The following is a 27,461-nucleotide window of genomic DNA, read 5'->3' on the forward strand; positions in this document are numbered from 1 at the left end:
CCAAAGGGGTTGTTCTCCACCCGTGTTTTTTATCTCTACCGCCCCGAATATACACTGCTTCGGATCTCCCACAGCGTCTGTACCACACCTTCTGAGAATTGTCATGTATTTGTTCAGATGAAGCCTAATGTCACTTGTAAACACAAAGCTACTTGTAACTTGTTACTCACTAATACGGCTGGGTTGGTTTTACTGTATCAGTTCAGGATAAGTGCCTTGATCAGGGGTACTAAAGTAGGAAAGGGACTCAAATCCAGGTCCTGCAGGAGCAAGACGATGGCTCTGACCTTTGGCCCCATACCTGCGTTCCGTGCATTTGCTGGCGCAGTCGTACTGCCGCGCCTGTCGTCCTCTCCGAAATCAGTCCAAAAGGCGGTTAAGGGCTTTCGGTGCTGGGGAGCCGAGTGCGAAAGACTAACGGAGGCCGCTTTCGAAGTGCAGAACTTCCCTCCGCCGCAACCAAACTCTTATTTTTTTCCCCCTAAATGATTTTAGGGTGGTTTTCGTCAGCGCTACGAAGCGACCCTGTGTCACACACCGTATCATCCGTCTCACATCTTCATTAAGTGCTGGAATTCCAAAGGAGCCCGACGTCTGTTTAATCGCCTGCCTCCTTCTGCACCCCTGCAGAAAAGCAGGCAGCATTAAAAAGATGAGTCACATTCTTTCCCATTACACCCACCCCCCCCCCAAGCCAATAGTCATTCTGGAAGGTGCTAGTCATCGTAATCAATACAATATACATTATTAAGAGCTGCGCTTCGTACTCTGCTAACTGACAGCATAATGCTGGAGTCACAAAGGGGCTAGGTGAAAGCGTTCCTAAGCCTCATATTAAGCACGACTCCATCAATTATGAATGTCATCCTAATTATCTGTGGCATTCAAAGAAAAGATGTCCCTTTTATTTACTTGAAATCTGGGGTGGGGGCGGGGGGGAAAGGAACGCGTATGAAATCAAACAGGTAGCATCAGTCAGAAGAATGTCAGCGGTAATTGCCTTTGTTATATGTGACACTTACACTAAGGGAGGAAAAATAGACAGTGTCATCGAACGAGAAGTTCGCCGAAGAAGTAAACATTATCATTTCTTTGTCTCGCCCTTCCTTGAATGAGCACAAAAGATTGATTAGCGGAGAGGTGAGGGGAAGGGAATAATGGCCCGGGTGACATTAGCAGGTTGGAATTATGGCGGCGACGGAGCACAATGTGAGCTGAAGGGAGACGTCCGCAGTGCGCATCTGTCACAGATGTCAGTGGAACAAAACAGCCTTTCTCGAGCTCGCGCTACGTGCTCCCGCTGAATAAGTCGTACTTCGCCATTCTTCGTCTTCGTCTCCGTCTTCTTCTCATTCTTCTCTTCCCTCCCACCCTCACCCCCCCATCCCTCGCAAACTTTGCGGCGATTTCGACAACCTCCGCCGTTGTTATACTTGCAGATCACATTTAAAGTCAGCCCGGCCTCCTTTTGCCGGGACTCTGATGCGAGCTCCTTTGTGCGCTAAAGCTCACGGAGGCGAAGAGCCGTCTGACCCCGGTCCTTTTAGACGCAAATGTCAGAGGCGACGGCGGCGGCGCGGCCCGGGCGACCCGCCCGGCGAGCGGGACGGCGAGCGCGGAGCCGTGTTCCTTTTGTTGGCGAGGTCACTGCCTTTCCTTGTTTGGGACAACAGAGAGTTGGCAAAACACACACACGACGGCTTCTAGAAGTATCCGGAGAACAGCGGGCAGGAGCACAACGTCCCGACCGATTTTAATACCGACAATCAAAGTGATACTCTTAATAATAATGCACCTTTTAATAGCTTCTCGGTGAAAGTCCAAAGAGGAAGTGAAAGTTTACTCTTAGGCATCCAAGCAGGAAAGGGAACTTTTTTTAACTGATTTACAGATTCCAGAACAAGTTTGAAATGTCTGGTGTGTGATTCAAAGCGAGCCGCTCGCGCCGTACGCCCGTATCGGAAATATTAATCGGGTTTCGGACAAGATTTGGAGTTTGGAGACAAATCAAATTGACAGCGCCGGTTAATGTAATTTTAATGCACTTTAATGGGACGACGGAAGAACTTCTGTGGAAGTTACAGCTCAAGCGATGGATGCTTTCGGAAGCGACCCTGCGGTGAACACGCCCTCGCGCCTGTAATCGAGGATCGATTTTTGTGCCCTGTCCATTCCCTTGTGATACGTGCGTCCCTCCCAGATGCTTCTGTGGCTGTTCATCGCAGTTAAGTTCCAAAGTTGAAGCCCTACATCACTGTTTACTATGTTCAGAACAAGGTGGTGGAAACCAAAAAGGAAAAACATGTTTTTCGGAATAAAGGCCTTTTAAAAGTTGTCCAGCCTTAGATAATTTCATTCATTCCTTCTGGCTTTGCTTTTATTCACTTTTTATCCTGTTTTTTTTTTTTTTTTTTTTTTTTGGTGGGGGCTGTGGGGTGTGGGTTGGGGGTGATAGCTTCCCAGGCCTCTGGGTCTTTTGTTGCTTCTCCTAGCGAGCCTGCAAAGGGAGGGGGCGGTGGTACCTCAACATGTTGCTAAGAAATAGTTAAATCTCCGTCGCTGCTGGGGAGACGGTGACTGTGTGCATTGGGAGGCTTTGGGGGGGTCGCGAGTGAAATTAAAATAAAAGCGCATTACCAATTGTGCCAAGGTATATGTGGACCACACAGCGAGTTCGAATGTCTCACTTTCTTAGGCTGCCTTCCCTTTCTTTCTCATCTCGGAGGGCATTACCCGGCCTGAACTTGCCTAAACCCTTGTGGTCACACCTCTTGAAAAGGTTTTGTTTCCCCCAGTCAATTGGTATTCAAACCAGGTCAGCGGATTTCGGCGGCCCCCGCCTCTGCGGCCCTTCTCATTTTAATTTGCACCTGTTGTGCAGTTGTTCGGAAGGCAAGTACAGGCCAGTGGATTATACAAAGATCATATTATGAACAGATATGTGCAGTGTAATCTTTTTGTCACCAGTTTAACAAAAAAGTCTGGGTTTTTTGTTCCCTTTTTTTCCTCTCCTCTCCTTTGTAATCAGCCAGAATAAGAATAGGCTGATATCGCTTTAGATCGAAATCTTAACTTTGAAAAAATCACGTCTGTTCCTCGCCACTTCCCTCAAGTTGGCAGTGTGTTCTGGAGATAGTGTGCCGCGATAACTTTGCTGCAGTTTGCTTTATTGGGCGTAAACTCAAAACGAACCTGAAAATTGTCGATGGCTTTTTTTTTTTTTCTTCCTGCCGCCCATTTTTCTTTGCCTCTTTCCCATGATGTCATGATTATATTTTCCCCCAGTTGCCCCCGCCCCCCCGCCCTCTGCCTTTCTCATTCTGTGCATGTATTCCTTCAGGGCCGCGTTGGCCTCCCCGGCAGGGTAGACGCATCTGCGCACGCGGCTGCGCTTCCGCGGCTAAGCTAACGGCCTGCATTTATTACTCTAATCTTTCACTCGGTTCCGCCAAAGTGGACAATTTATGTACTGGCGCACGGGTCCAGAACCTCGGTGAGGGTAATTCAGAAACAGGCACCTTCGATTGCGTTCGCAAACCTTATTTACACGCCGCCTATTTTAAGAGAAGATGCCGAAGGCGGCGACGCGGGCCATGTGCTAGCCGCGTGTTGCCTGTTCCGCGGCTGGCGGAGGCGCTCTTTCATTCGGACACGACTCGTAGAAAAGGCTCTCGAGACAAGGAACGCGGCTTGCGTTCAAGAAGGCCCCCGTTAGAGCTGAAATCGTCAGCTGAACCTAAAAAAGGGTCAGTGCATCACGCCGGTGGCTGATTCGGTCAGAAAGATGTCGGGTGGCTAACGGTTCCAGGTACGAAGGCCTAAAAAAAAACCAAGCTAATGACACATGCCTGGAAGTTAACAGAGGTCTCGGTGCTAATCTGGGTCTGCGATGTATGGTCTCTAGTCGTGTGAGATATGAAAAATGTGCAAACATCAGAAGTGCGACACATGCTTGCCATTGGGGGCATGCTTTTCATCTCGCGCTTCTGGAAGGTGTGTCCCTTCGGCATCCCGGGCAGCTCCTTACAGCTGAAATTCAGAGGCTATTTTGGCTCGTCTGCCCAGCAGCTGACCGCACTCTGCGTCAGAGGAGCTGGCGATCGCCACCGCAGCGCAGCGCCACCGACCTGGGCGAGGTCGCAAGGATCCGCTTAGTGAGGGGGCCGGGCGGAGCCGGCGCTTTGGCCGATCCTGTGGTCCCGTCCTCAACGGTGCACGGTTGTTCTTTTCCACCGCAGTGCTGAACTACGAGAACGTGGTGGAGACGGGCTCGGAGACGGACGAGGATGACAGGCTGCTCGTTCCCGAGGAGGACGGCCTGCTCAACGGCGAGGGGAGTCCGATGGGAGCGGCGCACCTGGGCCACGCACTGCCCTCTAAGGACGACGAGGACGACGAAATGAGGGACAGCGGCGTGGAGCACACGTGGCACGAAGGCAACGTGCTGCACCCTTCCGTCGACGGTACTGGTGAGTAACACACACACGCGCGCTGGGATTGTCCTAGCCTTATACCACCTCTGACTAATTTCTGTGCTCTCTGATAATTTTGCGAGTTTCCGCCTCCTCTCCTTTCCCTCACTCAGCTCTTCTCTGTCGCTACAGCAAACAAGGAGCACATTATTCATGAACCCCAGTTCACACCATGTATCTGTTTTTATTGGTTTCACTAGAACAGGATGTGCCTGTACTTAGTAAATGTTTGTTACCTTCCTGATTTCCACGCTGGTAACCCGGCCAGTGTCAGGTGACTCCTGGGAGCCCTTTTGTGCGTCTCCTTCCTTTCTCTCTCCTCGACGCAACGCCCCGGATCGGGGAGGCCTCGCCGTGGATGCTTGAAAGATAAATACTTTTAATTAGGGGCAGAGGATAATCATTAAAGGAAGCCAGGCTGCTGCAGAAGTCATTAACAATCTTAAATGAAATTTTTATTTTTATGATAGCCATTTACATGTATAATAAGAGTCAATGACTCTCGGAGCGTAGTGACAGAAACAGAGTATGCTGCGAACTCATGTAAGACAGCCCATTCCAGCGAGCCGGCGTGGCCTATTCATTCTGGCTAATGAACTAGCTGCGCACTGTGCTGAAAGGAGAATCGCTCAGGACTTTAAAATTTTAATTCTGGCAAAAAGGAGGAAATCTGCATTTTACTGAAAAGTGTTTGACTTGGCGGAGATTATCATCATCATCACCGTCATCAGCATAAAAAACCATGTGAAAGGTAATCAATGCTGGATACATCTGCTGTCTTAACCAAATTACGGGCCGACGAGGGCGACTTGGAAGGGCCGTTATTTATTTGACATACTATTAAAACAATTGTAAGAAAAGATAAACATGCACCCTCTTTTTTTGTAAAGCGGTGCCTAGATGTCTTTATTCCAGCCGTGCTGCGGCTCCCCGATAATGCGTTTCTCATGCGATAGAGTATCTGCCGTGTTTCTCGCAGCCCGGATCGGAGCCCTCCGTCCGGGGGACGTCGGGGATCTCGCTCAGACTTGTGGGCACTGTGTTTTCCTTCTTCTCCCTTTTTTTTGGTGCCACGCGGTGCCGCGCTGTCTACAGTGATACCTCAGCACATAGCTTTGGGCTGAGATAAGCTGTGCCGTTCTCCTCGCGCCCGTGTTCTGCAGGTCTGGAGCTCTCGCTGTGCCTTTCCGTGCCGCCGCAGCCAGGAGGTCTGTGCCGAGAGTCGTCCTTGACATTCCTTCGTCCCGCGATGGGGCGGACGGCTGTGATGTCACTGCCATTGACGGAGGTGTCAGATAAATCACCTGCGCTCTTGCCGGCCTGTTTTCCCTCTAATTTCCCTGCTTTTTTTGTCCATATTTCAAGAGTGGCTACAGGAATTCGGAAAGCAGAGTGGAACCTGTTTTTTCTTTGCTTTTTTAACGTTAAGCCAAAATGAGGTAAAACAGCAATAACTTCAGAACGGAGGGAATCGGTGGCACTAGGTAGACATGGCCGACGGAGGCTCGGAAACGGTGTTCTGGACTCAATCCGAGCTCGAGCACTGATTTAAACACTCGTCTCCTTCTGTCCCCCGACTTCTGCACGCGCCGGAGCCGTTTGATTTATCAGGTACAGACACAAAGGGCAAACATTCAGTCGCGCCGCGCTTCCTGCTACACGAACCCCGGCACCTAATAGACCGGCGCCAACGTGTGAGGGCTAACGCTTAAAAAATGATCAAAGCTGCCAGGGTTAGGAGCACAGAACATGCGTTAGTGGTCTCAGTCCACCTCCTGGTGGAAGGATTCCCACATTCCTTGAGTAGCGATAGCAGAGATGGCTCGAAGATGGCAGGAATAGGAGGAAAAGAAGATGTGCCCATTGATTACTGCTGACGACACTGTCTGGTGTTCAGGGCCTTTCAAGGAAAACGAGCGCAAAGAACGAATCCAAAGCGTAATTCGCTGCTGCCAAAGTATATAGTGTATAAGTGTGTGAGTTTGTAAAATGTATGCTTCGCAACATGTGGCTGGGAGTTGATTTGTCCCAGAGCCCCAGTGTGACTTCAGCGCTGCCGCCATGAGGACAAAGGCCGGTTTGTTGTCATGACCAAGAGACGATCCAAACACCAAGCGCTGAGCTTCACACCAAGGGAAAAGCGAGTGCGTCCCATTCGACGGAGGCCCTCCTTGCTCTCCGAAGGGCTTTTTTTTATCTGTTTAGTGCAGGAGGAAGTTTTTTTTTCCGTTCACCACTTTGAGTGTGATGTGGCACAAGCCCTAGGTTATGATTTTACGTTTTAAGGGCCTTGCAAAAACAGCGGAAAATATAGTGTTTTCCATCTAAATACACTAAATGCTTTGAATACATTTAGAGTTGACTGGTGTGTGAAATTAAAATGCTTTTGACAGAACAATACTGCAAATTGCAATGTAGCTGTTCAGTAAAACTTCAAGTAAAATCAGCTGTAAAATCTTTTGGTGGGATTTATGTACGGTACACCAAGTACCATATTGGATAGTGCCACTGCCTTTGGACCCAAAGGATGTGGGTTCATCTCCCATGACTTCCTGTAATACTCTCAAGGAAGAGTACTTACCCTGACCTGATCCTGCTGTATAAATGGTGAAATTGTTGTAAACAACCTACAGTGGTAAGGGACATTCGGGAGAAGTGTAAAGTAAATATGGAAGATACCGTGTTTTGTGCTGCCTTTTGTGGTCATAATGTAAGTTTGTTTAATCATGTCTGCAGGGAGCAGAGTGAGTCTTGAACCAATGGCTTAATAGCAAGAAGTGCAGTTTGCAGCCCATGCAAGGAATAGGAAGGAAACGGACGAGTTTAAAAAATCTTGTGCATTGTGTGAAGATAGCGAGAGAGAGGGGGAGAGAGAGAGAGAGAAAGGGAGAGAGAACATTGCCTCCCCCCTCCGTTGGACTTGCAAGGCTTCCAGAAGGGAGCTGATGGTGCGTGTGACTCCTAGGAGGTATCACATGAGTGCGGCCAGGAGGAATAGACACAATAGCTATATTTGTAACGGGGGACCGTCCTTCTCGGAAATACCTTGATTTAATTTCTAAAGACACGGTGGAAGGAGTTGCAGGGGAAGCTGTTTAAGTTAATTGTCTGCGGCACCAACAATGCCCTCTTGTTGGCTGCGTCGGGAGAATTCCCCCCAACGTCTGAGGTCAGGCATCACTTTTTTTTGGCCTTTTGTTTTTTATGAGTCTGTCTATCCATCAGCAGGGCTTTATTTATGGGCTTTACCTATGTCGGGGGAGAATGTGAGCCGCGCCAGTGTCTGTGCTGCCGCTTGCATTAAACTAATTGATAATAAGACAAGAGGGGTCGAAGCCCAGCGGCGAGGCTGTTCCAGCACCGCGTTCCCACACACACGGATACGCCCCCTCCCCTCTCTGCTGCCGCTTGCAAAATCACAAGAGGGAACTTGATGTTCACGGCCCATGTGACATTGCTCAGGTGGACTTGAGGAAGGCCTCACGTGTTCTGCAGCGCCTGAGGTGAACAGACCACAGCCTTCCTCCGCGCGGCGAACCGGAGCGCTGCGGCCCGTGTAGCACCTCAGTGTCTTTCTCTCGAAGCTGTGCGGCAAACTTGGCTTCCTCTGTCCCACAGCAGCGCTGAGCACCTCTCTCCGGTTTCCTTGCAGATGACATGAAGGATGAGTACGGCACCGTGGGTCCCGGAGCCAGCCTTGAGTCAGTCGGAAACGGTACAGGTGAGCGAGCGCCCTTCCATCATGGAACATTTTGGTGGAGGCCACCGATTTCTTCTTTTCTCTCATTTGTGTGTACATGTGTGTTTATTCTCCTCTGTGGTCTGTTTGAACCAGAGGAGCCCAAATCCTACCTGCCATTTCTAATTAAGCAAACAAAGATGATTTCCGCCCACGAGCCTCTGGGGAATTAACTTCTCCTTCCATGATGTCATGCAGAGTGCTGCCGATTGGCTGCGGTGCCGCCCGTGTGAACGGTCTCTGCCGAGCAAAGCGGCTCCCCGCGACTTCTCGATCTCGTGTGCCGCTTTGCCTTCCTTGTTTTTGGGAAGCACTTTGGTTTCCATAGAAATAAAGATATGCAGTGTTCTGCTGAAGACCCGATGGCCTTCGAAACGATGAGATGCACCGAGTTCAGAATTCTCATCTCTCATAACTGCGTTTAGAAATCACTCAGCGTGTTTGCTTTCAAAACTTTACCCTGCTTAGGTGTTATTTAATCTGTGTGATTTCCTTAATGAGAAGCATACACAAGCCTCCTATTGCCGGATGAGAGATCTGAGCCCCGCGCTGGCCGAGAACGAAAAACCAAGATTTTGTTGGTGGCGAGATGCGTTCGGCATCACAGGCTGCTGTTCATTGCGAAATGCGATTTGTGTAAATTCGATTTGTTTGGCTCATGTGCTTTGAAAGCCGTGGGCAGCGAGACCTGGGAGTGTTTACTTTCTGGACCTCCGGCGGGGGATTACGAGGGGAGATCCTCGGCGTCCACGGGACCGTGTGTTTGATCACTGCGGTACACAAAGTGGGGGCATTAGAGATGCAGGCATTTTAATGAGAGCAGAGCAAACTGCATGTCCTACTTTTACTGGTGCGCCGCACAGTCGTACACCATCCGCTTGGCAGTTTGGCATTTTCAAGCCATTTTTGACAATGACATAATCCACCGTCTTGACCTTTTACAAATCGCACCATAAAATATTTAGAGGCCGACAAACCGCGGAAAGCATGAAGTTTACCTTTGCTTGTTGAGACGCCAATCGAATTAATTGGTAGCCAGTAAAAATGAGACCCCATCATAGAAAACTTATCTTTTCCGCTCTCGTGTGTTTTATTTATAGCCTAGTTGACAAATGTGGGATCGGAAGACCACTGGAGAAAGAGACATCAAAAGTAAAAAATGCTGCATTATAATGGAGATCAGAAGCAGACTTGGCAGGTCGGCAGGGCAGACGGGTTTTGGCCCGTAATCGCTGTGTGCCAGTGTGGGACTGTCATTTCCTGGCTAATGGAAGTTAGCGGCTGGGGGAAGCTATCTCCATCCTGCAGCATTCTGGGTTCCCTGTAGATCCAAAACTGTAGAGCACATTCCAGCGATGCTCTGTGCGCCCTGAGCACTGTTTGCACTATTTTGTTTTCATTCATTATGAGTGCCCCGCTTGCGTTTCCCGCGTTATGCCTTCGGCTTGGCCAATAAAGAAGAGGGACTTAAGGGTGATAAAGTATGTAAATAACAAAAAAAAAAAATGTTTCTGATAGAGTTAATCACAATATCTTGATTTAATTATCAGCCCTAGTTTAAAAAATGTCTTTAAGATTCCTCATTTAAGCATTGTAATCAAATTAAATGCAATCTGAACTATGAAGAGGGAGTGGTGAAATTGGCAGCCCATGCAAATCGAATTTCCACGTAAGCATCCGTAGTGTAACTGGTAATATGTTTAAAGTGAAGGAAAAAAAGGGTTTGTCTCTAAAACATTTTCCACTGTTTAATCTGGGACTTTGTGGAGATGAACTCATATTTTAGTGGCCATTACGTGACAAGACGGCACGTAACGGAGATCTATACTTGCTATATTGCCACCTTAATGCCTTCCGCTCCATTTTTCATCACATTTGGAACACATTCCCTATGCCACAGTACTTTAACATTATGTTGTAGGAACCTTTAACTTTATTGCTGATAGCGTGTTATTATACATGGTTTGCCACTAGGCACTGAGCAGAAAAGGGAATTTAAAAAAACAAATTCAGGAAATAACATTTAAATTTCAAACCCCAAGAAAGGTGGTCCAGTAAAAACTGCATAAATATAAAAACTGATTAATGTTCCCATCTCCCTTCTCTTAGTTAAGAACGTTGATTGCACTTCGGAATTTGATGAGTTCTTTGCCAAACGGAAGCTGGAGGATAGTGAGAGCCATGTGGTCAGCATTGCCGAGTACCTGCAACGTGGCGACACGGCCATCATTTACCCAGAAGCCCCCGAGGAGCTGTCACGCCTGGGGACGCCGGAGGCCAACGGGCCGGAGGAAAACGGTGAGAATTCGGATCCACGGGACCCTCGAGTTGGCACGACGGCCGTGTGTTTACCTCCACCGCTGCGTGACAGCTGTCGAGCCCCGACACTGGATAGTGCACCTCCAAAGCCTGGGGGGTGTATGGGGGATTCAAGTGAAGAGAATCAGATTTATGATGGACATTTCATAAATGACGAGAGTGTGAAAAAATGTATTAAGCAAGCCTATCAAAGGGATTTAGGACCCTTAATGCTATTTCCTCTCAGATGAAAAAAAAAAGAAAAATGTAAGGGTAAACCTGAAGGTTGTCGGTTCAAGCTCCACTGCCTGCTACTTAGTCCATTAAAATACCGAGCTGTGCAACAGCGTAAAATATTGTAAGTTGCTTTTAGTAAAATCACCAGCTAAGTAAACGTGCATAAAAATTACTTTCCTGCAAAATCTTATGTTTTCATATTGTGTAGAGTGGTGTGTTAACTAGTAATATTGGAAAATATTAAAAAATGCCCAAATCCTGCCATGGAAACAGCCAGATATATTCATGTCCTAATTGATTCTGCTGACACAGGCCTGGCAGATTTGTTCCAACCTGTCCTGAGTCTGTGTATGTGTGTGTGTGTGTGTGTGTGTGTGTGTGTGTGTGTGTGTGTGTGTGTGTGTCTGAGTCAGAGGGCACGGATACGAGACTGAGGCCAGGGGACGATACAGAGCAGATTGCAGAGGCACCTCCGATACTGTTCTGGGCATCGCGCCCATTAGCTGCCATTGATTCGCTGACCTTTTTGGCCGGCTCCCCCCGTCCACCCCGCCCCCCGCCCCCCTCTGCAGACCTGCCACCTGGTACTCCAGATGCTTTTGCCCAACTGTTGACCTGCCCCTACTGCGACCGGGGCTACAAGCGCTTGACATCGCTTAAGGAGCACATCAAGTACCGGCATGAGAAGAACGAGGAGAACTTTGCCTGTCCGCTGTGCAGCTACACATTCGCGTACCGCACTCAGCTCGAGCGCCACATGGCCACGCACAAGCCGGGACGAGATCAGGTGAGCATCGCAGGCCCTCTTTCCTTCCCCTTCCTCTTCCCTCGCCCTTTCTTTCTAATGAGCAATAACTCCTTGGAGAAAAGATATAATTTTGATTGGCAATCATTATTAATTTTTCATGGCATTTTGAAGATGCGGATCTTTTAATGGTAATAGCTTTAATTGAGGCCTAAATGGTTTTTTGATGGCCTCCTCTGATATGATTTAGCAGTCCTATGTTCACGATCGAATGATTGTGTTAATTTCCAATTTACAAATTTTATCTGCTCTTTAACTTCACTTTACTCTTAAGCTTTTATGTTGCTTAAAAATCTGGCCAGAGTATCTCCGCCTCTTCCCTCTTTTTATTAGGCATCTCCATTCATTAAACATATTTTCCTAATGGCAGAAAATCGGGCCATAAATTCTCCACGGTTCAGCTCCTCTGTGAGAATGGCTTTGATATCGAATGTAAGTCCAAATACGGTGTTGGTTGCACCACGGACGGCAGAAGCAGAAGGGGATACAGGACAACGCTCTTCCGTTCAAGTCCTCCTTTTAACATGTGGGCCCTCGATAAATTGGCCCGTAATAAACGAAGCGGGCCGCATCCGTTCTCCCGGCTCTGAAATAAAGCCACGAGTCCTCTGCTCTGGGCCACATTTCCCCACCTCTCTGTGCAGCGCTCTGCCAGCAGTCCTGCAAACAGCAGCCATGCTGTCCATGACTTATTTAAACATCCAATTTTCATTTTTGCACTAAACGCCGGTAGCCTTTCGGATTTCAGCACCGACTGACATTGCCCAAGTAACGCAACGGAATAAGGACACGGGGTACCTTACTTCTTACCTCACTCCACCTGGGTCGATTTGAGCAAGAACAGATGGCCTGTCTAGCGATCCAGTGTCCTAATCCTTAAAGTTCTTAAGTGTTTGTTTATCTCTACACTTCCCCCCATTTTGGAGGACTTTCTTCACAACATCCCTTGACTGGCCTGCGTTTGCATGCAATTCACGGTACGGGTCAGTGCGCTTCGAGCTTGGCCACATTCCAGAACATACTGGGCAACATGATCTGTCCCATCTCACGTGATGTAATATGTGAGAGTCCCATGCCGAGGAACTTCCTCCTTGGACCACTTCCTCCATGACTTCCTTCGTGTTTTTCCGTCATCGCTGTCACACTCCGTACCTCGTAACGCTGGCTAGAGAAATTCTAGTTAAATATGTTCCACACTCTACATACACATTATTTTTAGAGAACAGCCTTTAAAATAATGATGCAGAAATGACTGAAGTGAAACATGTTTGTTGAGTGTGTCATTTGAATCCTTAGGGATATGCTTTAGTCTCTAAAATTTCATACAGCTCAATTATTATTATCACTCGTTATTATGATTAATTTCCTCGATGTGCCTAATAAATGTAGATGGAGAGCACGTGACAGGATGGGATGAATACTTGTAAGCTAAAGGCAAATCAGGTGTAAAGCTGAGACGTGACCTCGCACTCCATATTACGCCGAGCAGCGCGGAGTAATGTCAGCTTCGCTCTTCTTGAAAAATCCCCTCATTTGCTTGTGGCATTTACCATTAGTGAGGGAGAGCGATTGTGTCTTATTAGGTGTGGCACGAGTAAAGTTTACCACGCTCCTTACAGGCGAGGTGGCGAGCAGCCGGAGCAGCTGTTGCTGTTTGTTTATGGCGCTCGGCAACGCGGAGCTGGGGGGGGGGGCAGGCGGGAGGGGGGGAGGTGGCCCTCGGCAGCACTGGCCAGCACCCTCGATCCTGCTTGATCTCAGAAGAAGGCTGCTGTCTGAACAGACCCCGCCTGTGTCCCGCGCAATGCCATCTGTCTCCCCAGGAATGTGGGTAGAGTCGGCGCACACCCAACCAGTTGTCGTCATGGATCAGGGGGCCCGGTAACCCCACAACCGAGGCTGAGAAAGCTTTTGTGTGCGTTTAACATGCCCGCCACCCACTCTACATTAATTGGGCACGCCCGGCATGCGGCCCCAGGCTGATGCCGCCGTTGTTGTGGTTGTTGCCGCTATGTTTTTATTTTGGGGGTCCACTCATTTCCATCGCAGTAGTAGGCATGCAGTGAAAAGTCTACCTTCACCGCAGAGGCAATCTGCCCAAACGATGGGTTATACATTTGTACGCAGGCTGGTTTCAGATTTTCAATACGCTGCTAATTACTTAATTTTCAATTGGCATAAATATGTTTTGTTTCATATAAAATTATATTTATTTTTCATAGTTTGGGAGATGGCCTATAAAATAATCTGAATTTCACCCCAGTGATTACCCCTAATTAATAAAACTAGATCCGTTTGCGGTTTCTAATGAGGGGAAACTCTTTTAAAAGGAGGCTTTTTATTATTTTTTTTATCCGCTTGCCAAATTCTAAAGGCATGGTTCTCTCGCTCGTGAGCCAGGAAATTAAAAAGGTATGTGATTCACTCCGCTGTCGTCGGCGCTCTGGTGCTCCCTTCCTGGTGTTGGAAGTAGAAAGGCAAGATGGTCTGTTGCAATTTGTGCCATTTGGCTCGCGTGCGTCAGGCCGATTGTGATTATCGACTGAACTCCTCCTCCGAAATGTTTGCGTGGATCACATGTAAATACCTTCCCTTCCACAGCACCAACTGCTGAACCAGGGAGCTGGCAACCGCAAGTTCAAATGCACAGAATGCGGCAAGGCCTTCAAATACAAACACCATCTGAAGGAGCACCTGCGGATTCACAGCGGTGGGTAGCAAGGGGGCCTGTGCACCTCCTTTGAATATTCATTACCTTTATTTGAGTTTGGTGTGAACTTCACAGGAGCTTACAGAATCGAACAGTATTTTTTCTCTTCCGATATCCGTAAAAGTGCTGGCGTTCAAGCCTACGTCTTTAAGTTCATTCGGTCAGTCAGATGAGTACGATTCGGCTGCTGTGCATTCAAAGTATGGATGTACATTTTGGAAACTGTATTTTGACTTTTTTTTATTTTATGGTATGCTGTATTGAAGAAGTAATATATTCTATTTTTTGTCCCAGGCGAGAAACCATACGAGTGCTCCAATTGCAAGAAACGCTTCTCCCACTCGGGTTCCTATAGCTCGCACATCAGCAGCAAGAAGTGTATCGGGCTGATTGCGGTAAACGGGCGCATGCGTAGCGGCATGAAATCTGGCTCCTCCCCAACGTCAGCATCCTCCTCGCCCACCAACTCAGCCATCACGCAGCTCCGGCACAAGCTGGAGAATGGCAAGCCACTGGGGCTCCCGGACCAGTCCAGCCACATGAACATAAAAATGGAGCCCCAAGACTTCAGTGACTACAAGCTCATGATGGCCTCACACGGATTTGGCACCCCTGGGCCCTTCATGAATGGAGGGGTGGGAGGCGGGAGTCCGCTAGGAGTCCACAGCTCGGCCCAGAGCCCCCTGCAGCACCTGGGCATCGGTATGGACTCGCAGCTGCTCGGCTACCCTGGCCTTGGGAACAATATGAGTGAGGTGCAGAAGGTCCTCCAGATTGTGGACAATACTGTATGCAGACAGAAAATGGACTGCAAGCCTGAAGAGATCTCCAAGATAAAGGCCTTCATGAAGGAGCTTGGATCTCAGATGGAGGAGCAGAAGCAGGGGTTAACATCCCCAGGCGCTCCTCCGGCGGGTCTGCCTGTCGTAAGCCACAATGGTGCCACCAAAAGCATCATCGACTACACGTTGGAAAAGGTGAATGAAGCCAAAGCTTGTCTGCAGAGCTTGACCTCGGACTCAAAGAGACAAATTAGCAATATCAAAAAGGAGAAATCCAATCACATGTTAGATTTAGGTACGGAGGACAAGGTGCATGAGAACAGTCTTTTTACGCCCTTTGCTTGCCAGTACTGCAAGGAAACCTTTCCAGGACCGATCCCTTTGCACCAGCATGAGCGATACTTGTGCAAAATGAATGAGGAGATCAAGGCGGTCCTTCAGCCAAATGAAAACCTTGCACCCAGCAAGCCAGGGGCATTTACAGAAAAGCATACCCTTCTGCTGTCCTCCATGTTGTCTGAGAAAGGAATGGTCAGCCCTGTCAACCCTTACAAGGACCACATGTCCGTGCTCAAAGCTTACTTTGCCATGAACATGGAACCCAACTCAGAGGAACTACTGAAGATTTCCATAGCGGTCGGCCTCCCTCAGGAATTTGTGAAAGAGTGGTTCGAGCAGCGGAAAGTCTACCAGTACAGCGAACCCAGGACCCCACCACTAGCGCGGAACAGTGGGGAGATGGTTTTGGCTCCCAGTAACCATACTCCCACTAAAGACTCCATGGCAGCCAGGTCTCCGGTGTCCCTGGTCAAGCCAGCTGATCGCATGACATCTCCTGCCGTAGCGGAGCTACATAACAATGTCAACAACTGCGACACGCCTTTGCGGCTTTCGAAAACTGCCCAGTTTGCAGGAGGTAAGCCGATGGGCGAGAAGTTGGACCACTCAAGGAGCAACACTCCTTCTCCCTTGAACCTCTCCTCCACGTCTTCGAAAAACTCCCACAGTAGCTCGTACACTCCAAACAGCTTCACTTCGGAGGACCTCCAGGCCGAGCCTCTGGACCTCTCGTTGCCAAAACTCATGAAGGAGCCTAAAAGCATAATGACTGTAAAAAGGCGGCCAAAACCCAACGCTATTACCATTGACCACAACAGCATTTCTTCACCACGTGAGCACTTGGAAGAGCCTTTAAACTTGGCCTACCTAAAAAATGAATTTGCTGGCTCCAACAACAGCAACCTCGATAAAAGCACTAGCCCCATATTTAGTATTAACCACTTCAGTGCCAAACCCTTATATACGTCACTTCCGCCACAGAGCGCCTTTCCCCCAGCCACTTTCATGCCCCCGGTCCAGGCCAGCATCCCAGGGCTGAGACCCTACCCAGGGCTGGACCCCATGAGCTTCCTCCCCCACATGGCCTACACTTATGCAACGGGAGCACCTACGTTTGCTGAAATGCAGCAAAGAAGGAAATACCAGCGCAAGCAAGGTTTCCAGGTAAATGAGCCATTTGTAGTTCAAAGCCTCACATGTCATTTCTCGAGGCTCTGAAACGACTTGCTCATTCTGCAGTTCAGCACCTTCAGCTCAGCAGTCGTAGCGTGCATTCACATTTACCTGCCGTACAGTGAACTCACACGGCTGACAAGGTAAACAGCTGCCTGTCAAGCGTGGGGTTGTTTAGTTCTCCTGCACGCTTCATTAGAGGAATCGATGTGTAAATGGAGCTTTAGAGGTTGTGGTGTGAAGATTCAGGTGTTGCCAGACGTGTTAGATTGCCCACGTGGCAAACAGGATCGCAGCGCCAGCTGTGCCAGTCTCTCCTCGGTCCTACCGTGCATCTGCATCACGTTCTGGCCTGTTTTGGTTCTTCTCAGGTACTAATTAGCGATGAGTCCACTGGGTGAAAGGCTGTGACTTTGCCCTAGCAGAGCCGAGGCTCGTTTTAACTCTCTATCTGCAGCAGTGTTATCTTCTCCCTTTTTTTCTTTTTCGAAAGAGGAAAAGCCAAAATGAGTTTCAACACAGGGATTAATAATGTAGCGGATCTGTGTTCATTACTGCCGAATGCTGAGGGCTGTTTAACATAGAGGGTACCATTTTGATAAAAAAGTATTAATAATGTTTCCCATTCTAAGTTATTAAATTAGATTTAAAAAATACAGCTACGGGCACTTGGCTCGAATTGACTGCGGAACGCTGGTGCTCCCATCTTAAAAACGGATGCCGTAATGTTTCCGGAATCGCAGTCAGGCCGGAGCAGGCACTTCTAATGAGGCCATTGGGTGTGTCCCAATTCCTGTCCATTTAGTGCTCTCCTTGATTTAATCATTATGAGTTGAAAATTAGAAGACTGTGGCAATTTGCCCCACAAAGGCCTCTTATTATTGTGACCCTCTAATGTAATTCTTTCCCCCCATTAATATGAGTAAGTCTATCGGGTTAGTCTTTTCTACGGAAGAGGAAAATATAAATATAGAATTAACACCCTTTCATGTATAAAATTAAACCAGATTCAAATGCAAATACTTTGAGTACAGCAGTATGAACGCCATTCAGACAGGCCTCATTGGTTATGTGCAGTTCGAACTTTTCGTAAATATCTTTTTAAGTACCTCAATCTGAGGCTTTTTATGCAGCGTCGGTTTGTGTGTCTGATACCATTTATAATTATGTATACCGTGTCTCGGGCTAAAACCCATCCACAGCTTCAGCTGAAAGCACATATGCTGTTTTTTTTAGATGCTTCCAGGTGAGAAGACAGTGTGAGCGGGCCACCGTGTGTTCCGCTCACGCAGTGAGACGGGCGGCTGAACAGGGCCTATATTTAGGTGACAGGTGTGGATTTAAACAATGCGGTTGTTTTATAGGGGGAGCTTCTTGACGGAACTGCAGATTATATGTCAGGCCTGGATGACATGACAGACTCTGACTCCTGTCTGTCCCGGAAGAAGATTAAGAAGACTGAAAGTGGTATGTACGCGTGTGACTTGTGCGACAAAACATTCCAGAAGAGCAGTTCCCTCCTAAGACACAAATATGAGCACACAGGTATATACTGTTCCAGACACTTATTTTACCCCATGCTTTTTCATGTTTTGTGTTTTGTTCTTTCTTATTTATTTTCTTTTCTTTGTGTTATTTTTGCAGTTTTATGTGTTATCTATAATCCTAAACTTTAACATTTGTTTCTTTCCTATTGACAGGGTAAATAGACATGTTGTCTATGTGCTACATCAACTTGCAGCAGCGTAAACTTGGAGTGCGGAGAAAATTATGATAAGCCATCTATGGCTTAAATTATTTGAACCTTTTTCTTGCTGCGTGTAGCCAGGAGCAGAATCAGAAGTGGCAAAGTGGATGTTATGGCTAAGCATTCAAGTTTTTATAGCGTAAAAATATGTATTTCTTTCTAGTGGATCGTATACAACCGATGGAGTGCTACAAGTCAGCAGTTGTGGGAAATGTGTGCCGGGAGAGTCACAAATGACCTTTTGTTTAATGCCTCAGTTTTAGTGGTGTAAAGTTCCTGTGATCAGCAGGCAGGCGTTAAAAATATAAATTCTAATACGGCGGTCAAGTGGATGGTTAAGGAGCAGCGAAAGAGCCTTTAATGAAGGTTATGCTGCTCTTGGAGGTGACACTATATCCTACTCAGAAGGTGTTTGAAATTCCAATGCCTGACCACTAACTTTTGGCCTTTTTACCTTTAATGGCAAACCTTCGTCCCCATACATCACCACTTGCTAGTGCACTCCAGCAAAATGCCACGGTAGGAGCGGGTAGACAGGGTACAAGGGAAGGATTTAGCCAAACTTGTGCTTGGGCTTCATGCAGCTCTGGGTGTCAAGGGGCATAGAAAGGACACGGTAACAGCAATGGTTTACGATGGGTGTCGGTTCATCTGACGCCGTATGTTTCTGGGCTCTGTAATGATTCGAAGAATCAGACGTACCAAAGCTGATATGAACTGCGGTTGCCCCCAGTGCAAAGAGGAGTTCCATTTAAGAAGTTAATTTGGCACGACGCAATGAAATTACATTCCATCAACGCTGGCCGCTTCGGTTCTGCTCTGCACACTGCAGCTTTCTAGACTCCTGACCTGATATGGCGGACCTGACCGTTGAATGGCGATTGGAATTTGTTCTCCTCCTTTTCGCAGGAGCCGCTGGCTTAACTCAATTTCACCCTCTATCTTCATTTCTTTAGAATAAATTTTTCTGTTTATTTGCCTTAATGATTTGTTTGTGTTGAATACTTGCAGTATTGCATCTATGCCTAAAATAAGTGTTTTTGATTATGTTCCTCCACGCAATATTGATAGGAGGGAGTCTAAAGTGTACATAAGTGCACGAACAGATGACTGTGTTTTTGTTTCATGCTTAATTGCGAAATAAAATTAAGATCCAGAAGTGTATTGAAAACATTCTGCACAACTTAGAAATGTATATTTAATATGAATTGTGTTGTACGAGACGACAGTATCTTTTTTTCCGTTACTTTGCCCCGTTGTTGTTTTTATGTTGTCATTGTTTGTTCCTTTACCTCTTAACGTTATGTTTTAAGAACAGATGCCGCAGAGAGCGTGGACATTCTGACGCACCCCGTTCCTGTCGCTTGTGTTTCTTCAGGTAAACGGCCACACCAGTGTCAGATCTGCAAGAAGGCGTTCAAGCACAAGCACCACCTGATCGAGCACTCGCGGCTGCACTCGGGCGAGAAGCCCTACCAGTGCGACAAGTGCGGCAAGCGCTTCTCTCACTCGGGCTCCTACTCGCAGCACATGAACCACCGCTACTCCTACTGCAAGCGGGAGGCCGAGGAGCGAGAGGCGGCGGAGAGGGAGGCGCGCGAGAAGGGCCACCTGGAGCCCACGGAGCTGCTGTTGAACAGGGCCTACCTGCAGGGCATCACCCCTCAGGGCTACTCTGACTCGGACGACCGGGATGGAGTCACGCGGGACGGAGTTGTGAGGGATGGCGCGAGGGTGGGTGTCGTTGCCGTGGAGCGGCAGAAGGAGGCCGGAGGGCCATATGTTAAGGCGGGCCGGCGGGAGGACGAGTTCGACGAGGAAGAGGAGGGGAGCGAGGTCAAGAGCGTGGACACGTATCCGGACACGTTGAGGGACGAGGAGGAGAACGGCGAGCACTCGATGGACGACAGCTCGGTGGACGGGAAAGCGGAAACCAAATCTGATCACGAGGACAATATGGAGGACGGCATGTAACAAAACTACTGTGTTGGAAACTTCCCATTTTCTTCTTCTTTTTTTAGTTTTAACTTGTCATTCTTTCCGGTCGTATTGTCACAACACGCTGCTCTGTTAAAGCTGTACGTGTACGTGCCTGAAGCGTCCTGGAAGCTTGTTTGGAAGGAATTGGGGGGGCAGGAGGCCATCGTGCCAACAGAGATGTCGCTTTGGAGTTCGAGTTGGGGAAGGGAGGGTGGGGTTGTTTTAAAACATGCATTATGCAAAAAAAAAGATTAAATAGATAAAATACATTTTTTTAAAAAAAGTGTACAGTATTAAGGCCTAAAAAAGTGTGGTGCTAACATCCTAAAACCCTGTGTTCCATAGTATTTATAGCACAAACTAGTAACTTGTACAAATTGCACTCTGCTTCTATAATCACTACAAAATAATAAAAATTATTGCCTATGTATATTTATACAGTGTTTAAAAATCAGTAGTGGCCGCACTGCTGTTCATCAGTATTATTGTGTATCTACCACTTGTGTTGTCTATAGTTTTGCCCTTTTGCCAGGCCAAATAACCACACAATTTTAGGCCTCAGAATTTCTTTATGTGAAGGAACTTACAGATATCTGTGTGATTTTAAGATACCGAAGTCTTAAAGCAACCGTGAAGTGAAGGAAATCTGTATGAAGAAATGGTGGAAGGACGGCGTGAGCGGTGAAGGAAAAAGCCTTCGTAAGGTGTTTTTTTAAATGAGAAAAAGCCTTATATGCAATCCTTTTAATCTGTGTGTTTCTGCAAGTGCCATCCTTGTACAGTGTGAAGAGGACGACTGCGTTACCTCTGCACCAGCTTCAGTGTTCAGAAATAGCTCACCTTGTTCTTTGAAGCACCCATGTCAGTATTAGAAAAATAGGCAGCAGTTCCTTAGTTTACATTTGTTTGTGCAATTTTCTGTATTTTTAATTAACTTTTGTCAGTATTACACCAAACCTTTTTTTATTTTTTTTTTTTGTTGTTGCAACATCAAAAATTGCATTCATTTCTAGGTTTAAATAACATTTTATTTATGTGGCTCATTTTATATTTCCTAATTTTATTTATTTCATACTGTAGTGTACAGTATTATAGTTCTTCAATATATAGATATATTTTAGTAAAGAGGAACATGGCGTTGATCATTGGAGCAAATTTTACGTAAAGAGAGCATTTATTGTGTTTTCAAACATTAATTGTGAATTGCGAATTTTCAATTTTATTATTTTTAATTGTTTTGTTTCTTTTACTTTCCAGTTACTGGAAATTCCAAATTTCAGAACTTTTGATACAATATTGTGAAAACACTGTATTTTCGACTGAAAATAAATTCCACTTTCTTCATCTTGTTTTTTTTAGCTAAAAAAATGAAGATGGACTGTTAAAATACAATGTATGATACCATAAGAGAAGAAATCTTTCCTGAAATGTCTTTGTAAAAGTATTATTGAATTTTTAATTTGTAATTTCTCTTGGAAATGACCATGCTCGAATAAAAGTAGTTAAATTAAAAAAGGAAAAAAAGAAAAAAGAACAGAACTACTTCGCGTTGTTGGATTCTGCACTCATGTTGATCTTGTAAAATGTTATTATTTAATAATGCTGCAATTTGATTTCATGACAGCCATGAAATTCCTTAGCCAATAGTTTCATGCACTGGGAATTACAACTTCTGCAGCTGAACTAGAGCAATTCTGATTAATGGCAAAGCAGGGCATACCCAACCAGGGCCTCAACGTACAACGTTCAGATTACATTTCTGTGTCCTCAGGTACCATTGTACAGACACCTCCTGATTTATAATTTACATGATTTTGTATCAGAGCCCCATCCGCATATTATTAGATTTTTTACCTTTTAGAAAATTTTGAAAATTAATTTTTTACCAATACAACAAATACCGTATACTGTTCAGTAATTTGTTTTGCTGAACTACAGCAAATAAAATGAAGTACAAAACAATATGAAAACATATTCTGTGAACACATTCGAGGCTAATTAAAAACTAGGAGAACTGCATATACCTGATGAAACACTGGTATTGGACTTATAAGGAAGAATCCCATACTTTAGAGAGCAAAAGGCAACTTTAAATGGGAACATGCTTATAGCCGTGACTTTTTCACATCGCTCATGCAGATTAAATAGAGCATCAAAAGGCTAAGATGAAAGGGAAAAGGTTGTGCAATGCCAAGCATAGAATGTGCTTTGCATATTTCAATTTTTATATTGATCCTAAAGCCATTTGAAAACGAACCCTAATCATTTGAAACTTTTTGCAGATAAAAGGACTGGGCTTAAATGATTGTAAGTAGAATTCAAATTATACTCAAAGCGTGTTCATAATTAGGTTGGCGGTAGGAGAAGACGAATATTGCCCATTTGGATGAATCAAACTTAAAGTGCTATTGTAGATGAGGGCTTGGCCAGGGATCTGCGGAGAAAAAAGGCCGTGAAGATGTGAGCACAGAAACGCTGAAGTGGTGAAAGCACTCCTGTTCACAAAAGAAGTCTTTGTTTCAATGACAGTCCAGGGTTGGGATTAACACACAGTGAGAAGCTCCTTCTAATCGATCAAATCAGTGTGGTGTTTAAGAATTGCATTTCCACTACAGGTCAGAATGGGTCTCTTCCCAAGGCTGACAGGTGATGGTCAGCTAAACTGCAAAGATGTTGCTATGTTTTCCACCTTTCTATGTAGCTTACAGGCTGTAGTGCAAAATTCAAAGCAGACCCGATGGAATGGACTTTCACTACAGCAAAGGTGATAGAAAAACAGAATCCTGAACTCAAAACCACACTGAAAAATTAAAATGAAAATAAAAAAGTAAAAGCACACTGTGGCTGTGAGATCTGGAACAAAGTGATTTGGGAACAGCTACGATTATAGTCAGCACTACAAATTAAACAGCTGTACTGACACATTAATTTGGATTGTCATGGACTGTCAAGTTTGTTGTTGTTTATCAAGTGAGGAGTACAACAGCATGGAACCGACAAATGTCTTAATATTAAAAACAGAGGTACAGCCGGTATTGCTTGTGCATCTCGGTCAACTAGGGGACTAAGTGGTGTCAAATACGATTAAAAATAAAAAATAAGAATAAAGATAAAGAATATTCTTGCAGATGCTTAAGGTGTAGGGAACTTTGGACCTCTTTTCTTGTAGGTATCTTCTGGCAATATTGGTCAGGTGTTAGGGTTAAGGAAACAACCCACGCGAGATCTTCCAGGTTCACTCTGCCCAATACCACAGCTTTGATTTAACTGTAATGATAACAAATAAATAACGAAAACAAGTCTTTGATATTTACCCTAAGATAAACTGAAGAAAACAGTTTAGAGACCATTGTTAGGAGCAACATGTACCTGGTGCACAGATGTAAACCAGGAAAGGACGGGCATAACAGTTATAACATGGCATTAATTTATAAAAACCTTTTGTTTGTATTTTCAAATAAACCAAGGACTAATTAAAACATAAACTGCACATTTGATCTTTGTAGTTTGCTTGCTTTTTGGGATTTAAAGGGAATGCTCAAAATTAGGACATGGAGAGGAATGCATTCTTGGAGAGAAGTGTAAAAGGATTCCCAAACCTGGACCTCAGAACGAACCCAAATATATGTTGATACATGAGGAAATTCATGTATTTGTTCTGTTCTTCCGATGAAAGACATAAAAAAGAAGAAATGAAAACAGAACGTTGTGCACATTTATTATAAATATTCATTACACACACACACACACAAAAACATATTCTCAGCCTACCATACTGTCCAAACTTGCAAGCCGCAGTTGCCAGTTGAAAGACATTTTGCACTTTTTTGAGAACAAGGGGAAGGGGTCCAGGGTGATGGATGAGCGAAAGCAAGAGCAGACTTTTGACCCCATTAAATCATTAACATACCCCCATATGCTGCCCATATTATTCTCAGGGCACTTGAAGGGCAGCCCCTGTGAAGGAAGCACAAACCTGGCACTAATTGAGAGAAAGTTCAATGACAGGCGAGGAGGAAGAGCACAAGTGACCAGCGGGGATTAGCCAATCAGAGCGTCAGAAGAGCGGCCAGCTGTTCCGTCTGGCCACAGCAGAGAGAGGTCCGGAGCAGGTGGCACGCCTGGCTGCCAATGGCGCCATGAAAAAACAGCTCGACCCCGACAGAAGTGTCTCTCTATTGCTGGGCATCACTTCTCTGAAAAGAAAAGGTGCGGCTTTTTTCTTTTCCTTTCTTGCTTTCTTTCTTGGATCTGAGGCTGTGAGGGTTCTAAGGTTTGGTCACTCTTTGAGAGCTCAAAAGAGATGACAGGCTTCATTGTCAAGGTTATTGAAATTTGGAGACAAACATCCCCAGTGATGATAACAATGAAAATAATCTGGAGTCTCTCACAGAAATAGGACAGCGCCTCAATTCACACTAAACACAAACAAATAAATAACCTCTCTTTGTTAATTTAATTTATTCTTCGGGAGTCAGGTAATTTATGTAATCAAAGAGTTACCTTTGCCAGATGTAAAAAAAACATCTTTACAAGATTTACAAGAAATAAACCACAACCAATCACATCCTTTAAAGTTTGGAAATTGGTGTTTTGTTCAATTTAACATGATCTGAAGCAGCCTGGTTACTTACAATCTGGATTTTTTTTGTTGTTTTTAAATTATATTAAGATATTACAGTTTAACGCAATAGCACCTTCATAACTAAATTAAAGCACGTCAGTGTTAGGAATTCATAAGAGAAGTAATTTGCTTTAAGTGAATCAGTTAAATACTTACATGCATTTGGTACTTATTTAATAAATAAGCCTTAAGGTTTTTTTTTCTGCCGAAGCCAACAGCCGAAAAAAAAAAAAAAAAAAAAAAAAGTTTTTTTATTATGATTTTACAATTTATTTTGGCACCGTCTTTATTGAAGGAGATCATCGCCACGGGACACCAATCGAATGCCGCCACCGCGCGCGCGCAGAGAAGTCCCGCGCCGGCCGCGCGACCCACGCTCGTGGGAGCAGCAGGTGCGAGGCGGGGCGCGAGGCGGGCGGCAAAAAGGGCACAAAGACAACAATGCGGCCCCGGGGGGAGGAGGGGGAGGAGGGGGAAGAGGGGGGGGAAGGGGGTCGTCCCGCACGGCCCCTTTCTGCCCCTCGCTTTTATTATGTCGTTTTAATGTGATGTGTCGCCGTGCCGCGGGAAGGTGGCGGTGAGAGGCGCGGGCGACGGTGAGAGAGCACCGGCTCGCTGGTTCACAGGGTTCGTGTGGGACAGGGGAACGGCGGGGCGCTGGCAGTGGGAAGCACCGGACGAGGCGCCTTTTTTACCTCAGTTTTCCCTGAGGCGACCTTCCCTCCCGCTGCACCTCCGGCCGCCCGTCCGCCGTCCTCCCCACTTCACTTATGCAACTTTGTTGAGCTAAAGAAATAAAATTGATACACTGGTCCAGTGACTGGAGCAATTAATAGTTTTCTAAGCACGACATAAAGAAGCGCAATTAATTACATTAAACATATACATACTAATATAGTCATGCGAAATGTAAAACAGAGCGGGCTTCCCCTCGTCAGGAGACAAGACCGGACCAGCTCACGATTAACACCGCCCAACCCCTCCTCCGTTTAACGCAAAGGGGGCGGGGCTAAATTGACGTGACGTCGTCGCGCAAGAACGCCGGGACGCAACGCGACGATCGTCCAAGTGACGACAGGGCTCCCGGAAGGGGACTTGATGGACAGTGTGGTGGTTTGGCTGAACACTAGAAGGGTGTGAAAGAGAGTGCAACATTTTATTGTAATAATGGAACAAAAACATTGATTGGATATGTGCTGGAGATTTATGAACAGCCTGTTCAGAAATTAAATTAGACAAAATAAAATGAGAAAAAGGGAGCTTCAGTTGGAGATATTCTTTTTTTAAATAGCAGGATGAAAAGATACTCCAGTGATAATTGCAGTAACTGCAATATGATCTGTTAATTAATCTCTTTTCCAGCTAGTAACACACTATAGATTTAAATGACCGAAACTGGAAACAATTCAGTTGATTCAAGAGACAGGTTGCAATTTGTATGGTATTAGCTATTTGCCTAAAGAAAGATGCAATCCTAGATTTCCCAGAAGCTCTTTAAAATCCAAAAGGTTTCTGTCCTGACTCTCCACCTAAAGTTTAGCTTTTCTTTTTAATACCACATAATCATCATGTACTGATGATGACGTTTTGACTCCATGCTTCTTTTGCCGATGTTTTTCAAAGTGACTTAGAGAAACGCGCTCATTATACAGGTAGTTTTTGGCACTAAAGCAGCAACATAAAGGTTTAGACTTGAAGTGGCGGCTTTCAGGGTACAAGGTCGTGTCTTTAACCGCTACCGCCATCACCTGCGGCAGTATTTCCTGGTGGTAACGTGACAGTTAGTAAATGCTGTAGCTGCCATTTACAGTTACACGTATTCATTTATCAGACACTTTTCTCCAAAGCGACGTACATCTCGTAGAAAATACAATGTGTTCATTACATGAGCAGAAAGAGACACTTGGATGCAGACGCATGATTCTTAAGTACAGTTAGTTTCTTTCTTTCCACCGTATGAACCAAAGTCCATCACATGAGTAGCTGTATAACACTATCAGAATGTCGACGATTCCTGATCACCGTGTTAGTTTTTTTTTTTTTTTTCGAGATGTACATCAACATTTACTAACAGTCTTGAATTTAAATTCTGATGGCGGCACGTGGGATCCAAGGTGTTTTCTGAAAAAAACAAATGAAGCTGATGGCTGGTTAGTCCAGCGGTGAGCAAAAACACTTAGGAACAATATGTTGAAGAAGGTGTTATCTTATCTCTCCAGTTTTGTCATTTATGACCACCGTAACCTCAGAAATGACTTATAAGTAGTTCTGAGAACAAAACTGCATGATGATATATTTTTGGGAGATTCTTCTTGATATAGATCATGCGCCCAAACAGTTAATACATTCGTGTGACCATTGTGTGCCTTTCTGATTTGTCAAGTTTTGTTACAAGACTATAAATTTAAAGTATTTTAAACTACAGAAATATATATAGTTTTAGTAGAACTTAGTTTAGTACTTAAATATGTACCTATAGAAACCATATTATATATATATATATATATATATATATATATATATACACATACACATATATATATGCAGTATATATA

General features: G+C 45.6%; 1 protein-coding gene and 1 long non-coding RNA gene across 2 annotated transcripts in view; one reads left to right on the top strand and one right to left on the bottom strand.

Moving 5' to 3' along the window:
* The window catches only part of LOC108929774 (zinc finger E-box-binding homeobox 2-like), a 73,539-nt gene extending 51,915 nt beyond the window's left edge, over nt 1-21,624 (top strand). Inside the window, exons 3-10 of the mRNA XM_029256610.1 lie at nt 4,239-4,469; nt 8,125-8,193; nt 10,321-10,509; nt 11,319-11,533; nt 14,153-14,261; nt 14,556-16,546; nt 17,920-18,100; nt 19,681-21,624. Of these exons, the coding sequence (XP_029112443.1) occupies nt 4,239-4,469; nt 8,125-8,193; nt 10,321-10,509; nt 11,319-11,533; nt 14,153-14,261; nt 14,556-16,546; nt 17,920-18,100; nt 19,681-20,276 (3,581 nt within the window). The 3' untranslated portion in view covers nt 20,277-21,624. The remainder of the gene's footprint in view (nt 1-4,238; nt 4,470-8,124; nt 8,194-10,320; nt 10,510-11,318; nt 11,534-14,152; nt 14,262-14,555; nt 16,547-17,919; nt 18,101-19,680) is intronic.
* Nucleotides 21,625-24,128: 2,504 nt separating this feature from the next.
* On the bottom strand, nt 24,129-25,870 carry LOC108929347 (uncharacterized). The gene is made up of 3 exons (XR_001965744.2): nt 25,797-25,870; nt 25,602-25,692; nt 24,129-24,478 (listed from the first exon to the last, which is right to left on the bottom strand). It is a non-coding gene; the product is annotated as an uncharacterized LOC108929347 (long non-coding RNA).
* Between the last annotated feature and the right edge of the window lie 1,591 nt (nt 25,871-27,461).

This window comes from Scleropages formosus, chromosome 12, assembly GCF_900964775.1.
Source record: "Scleropages formosus chromosome 12, fSclFor1.1, whole genome shotgun sequence".
NCBI classification, from domain to species: domain Eukaryota; kingdom Metazoa; phylum Chordata; class Actinopteri; order Osteoglossiformes; family Osteoglossidae; genus Scleropages; species Scleropages formosus.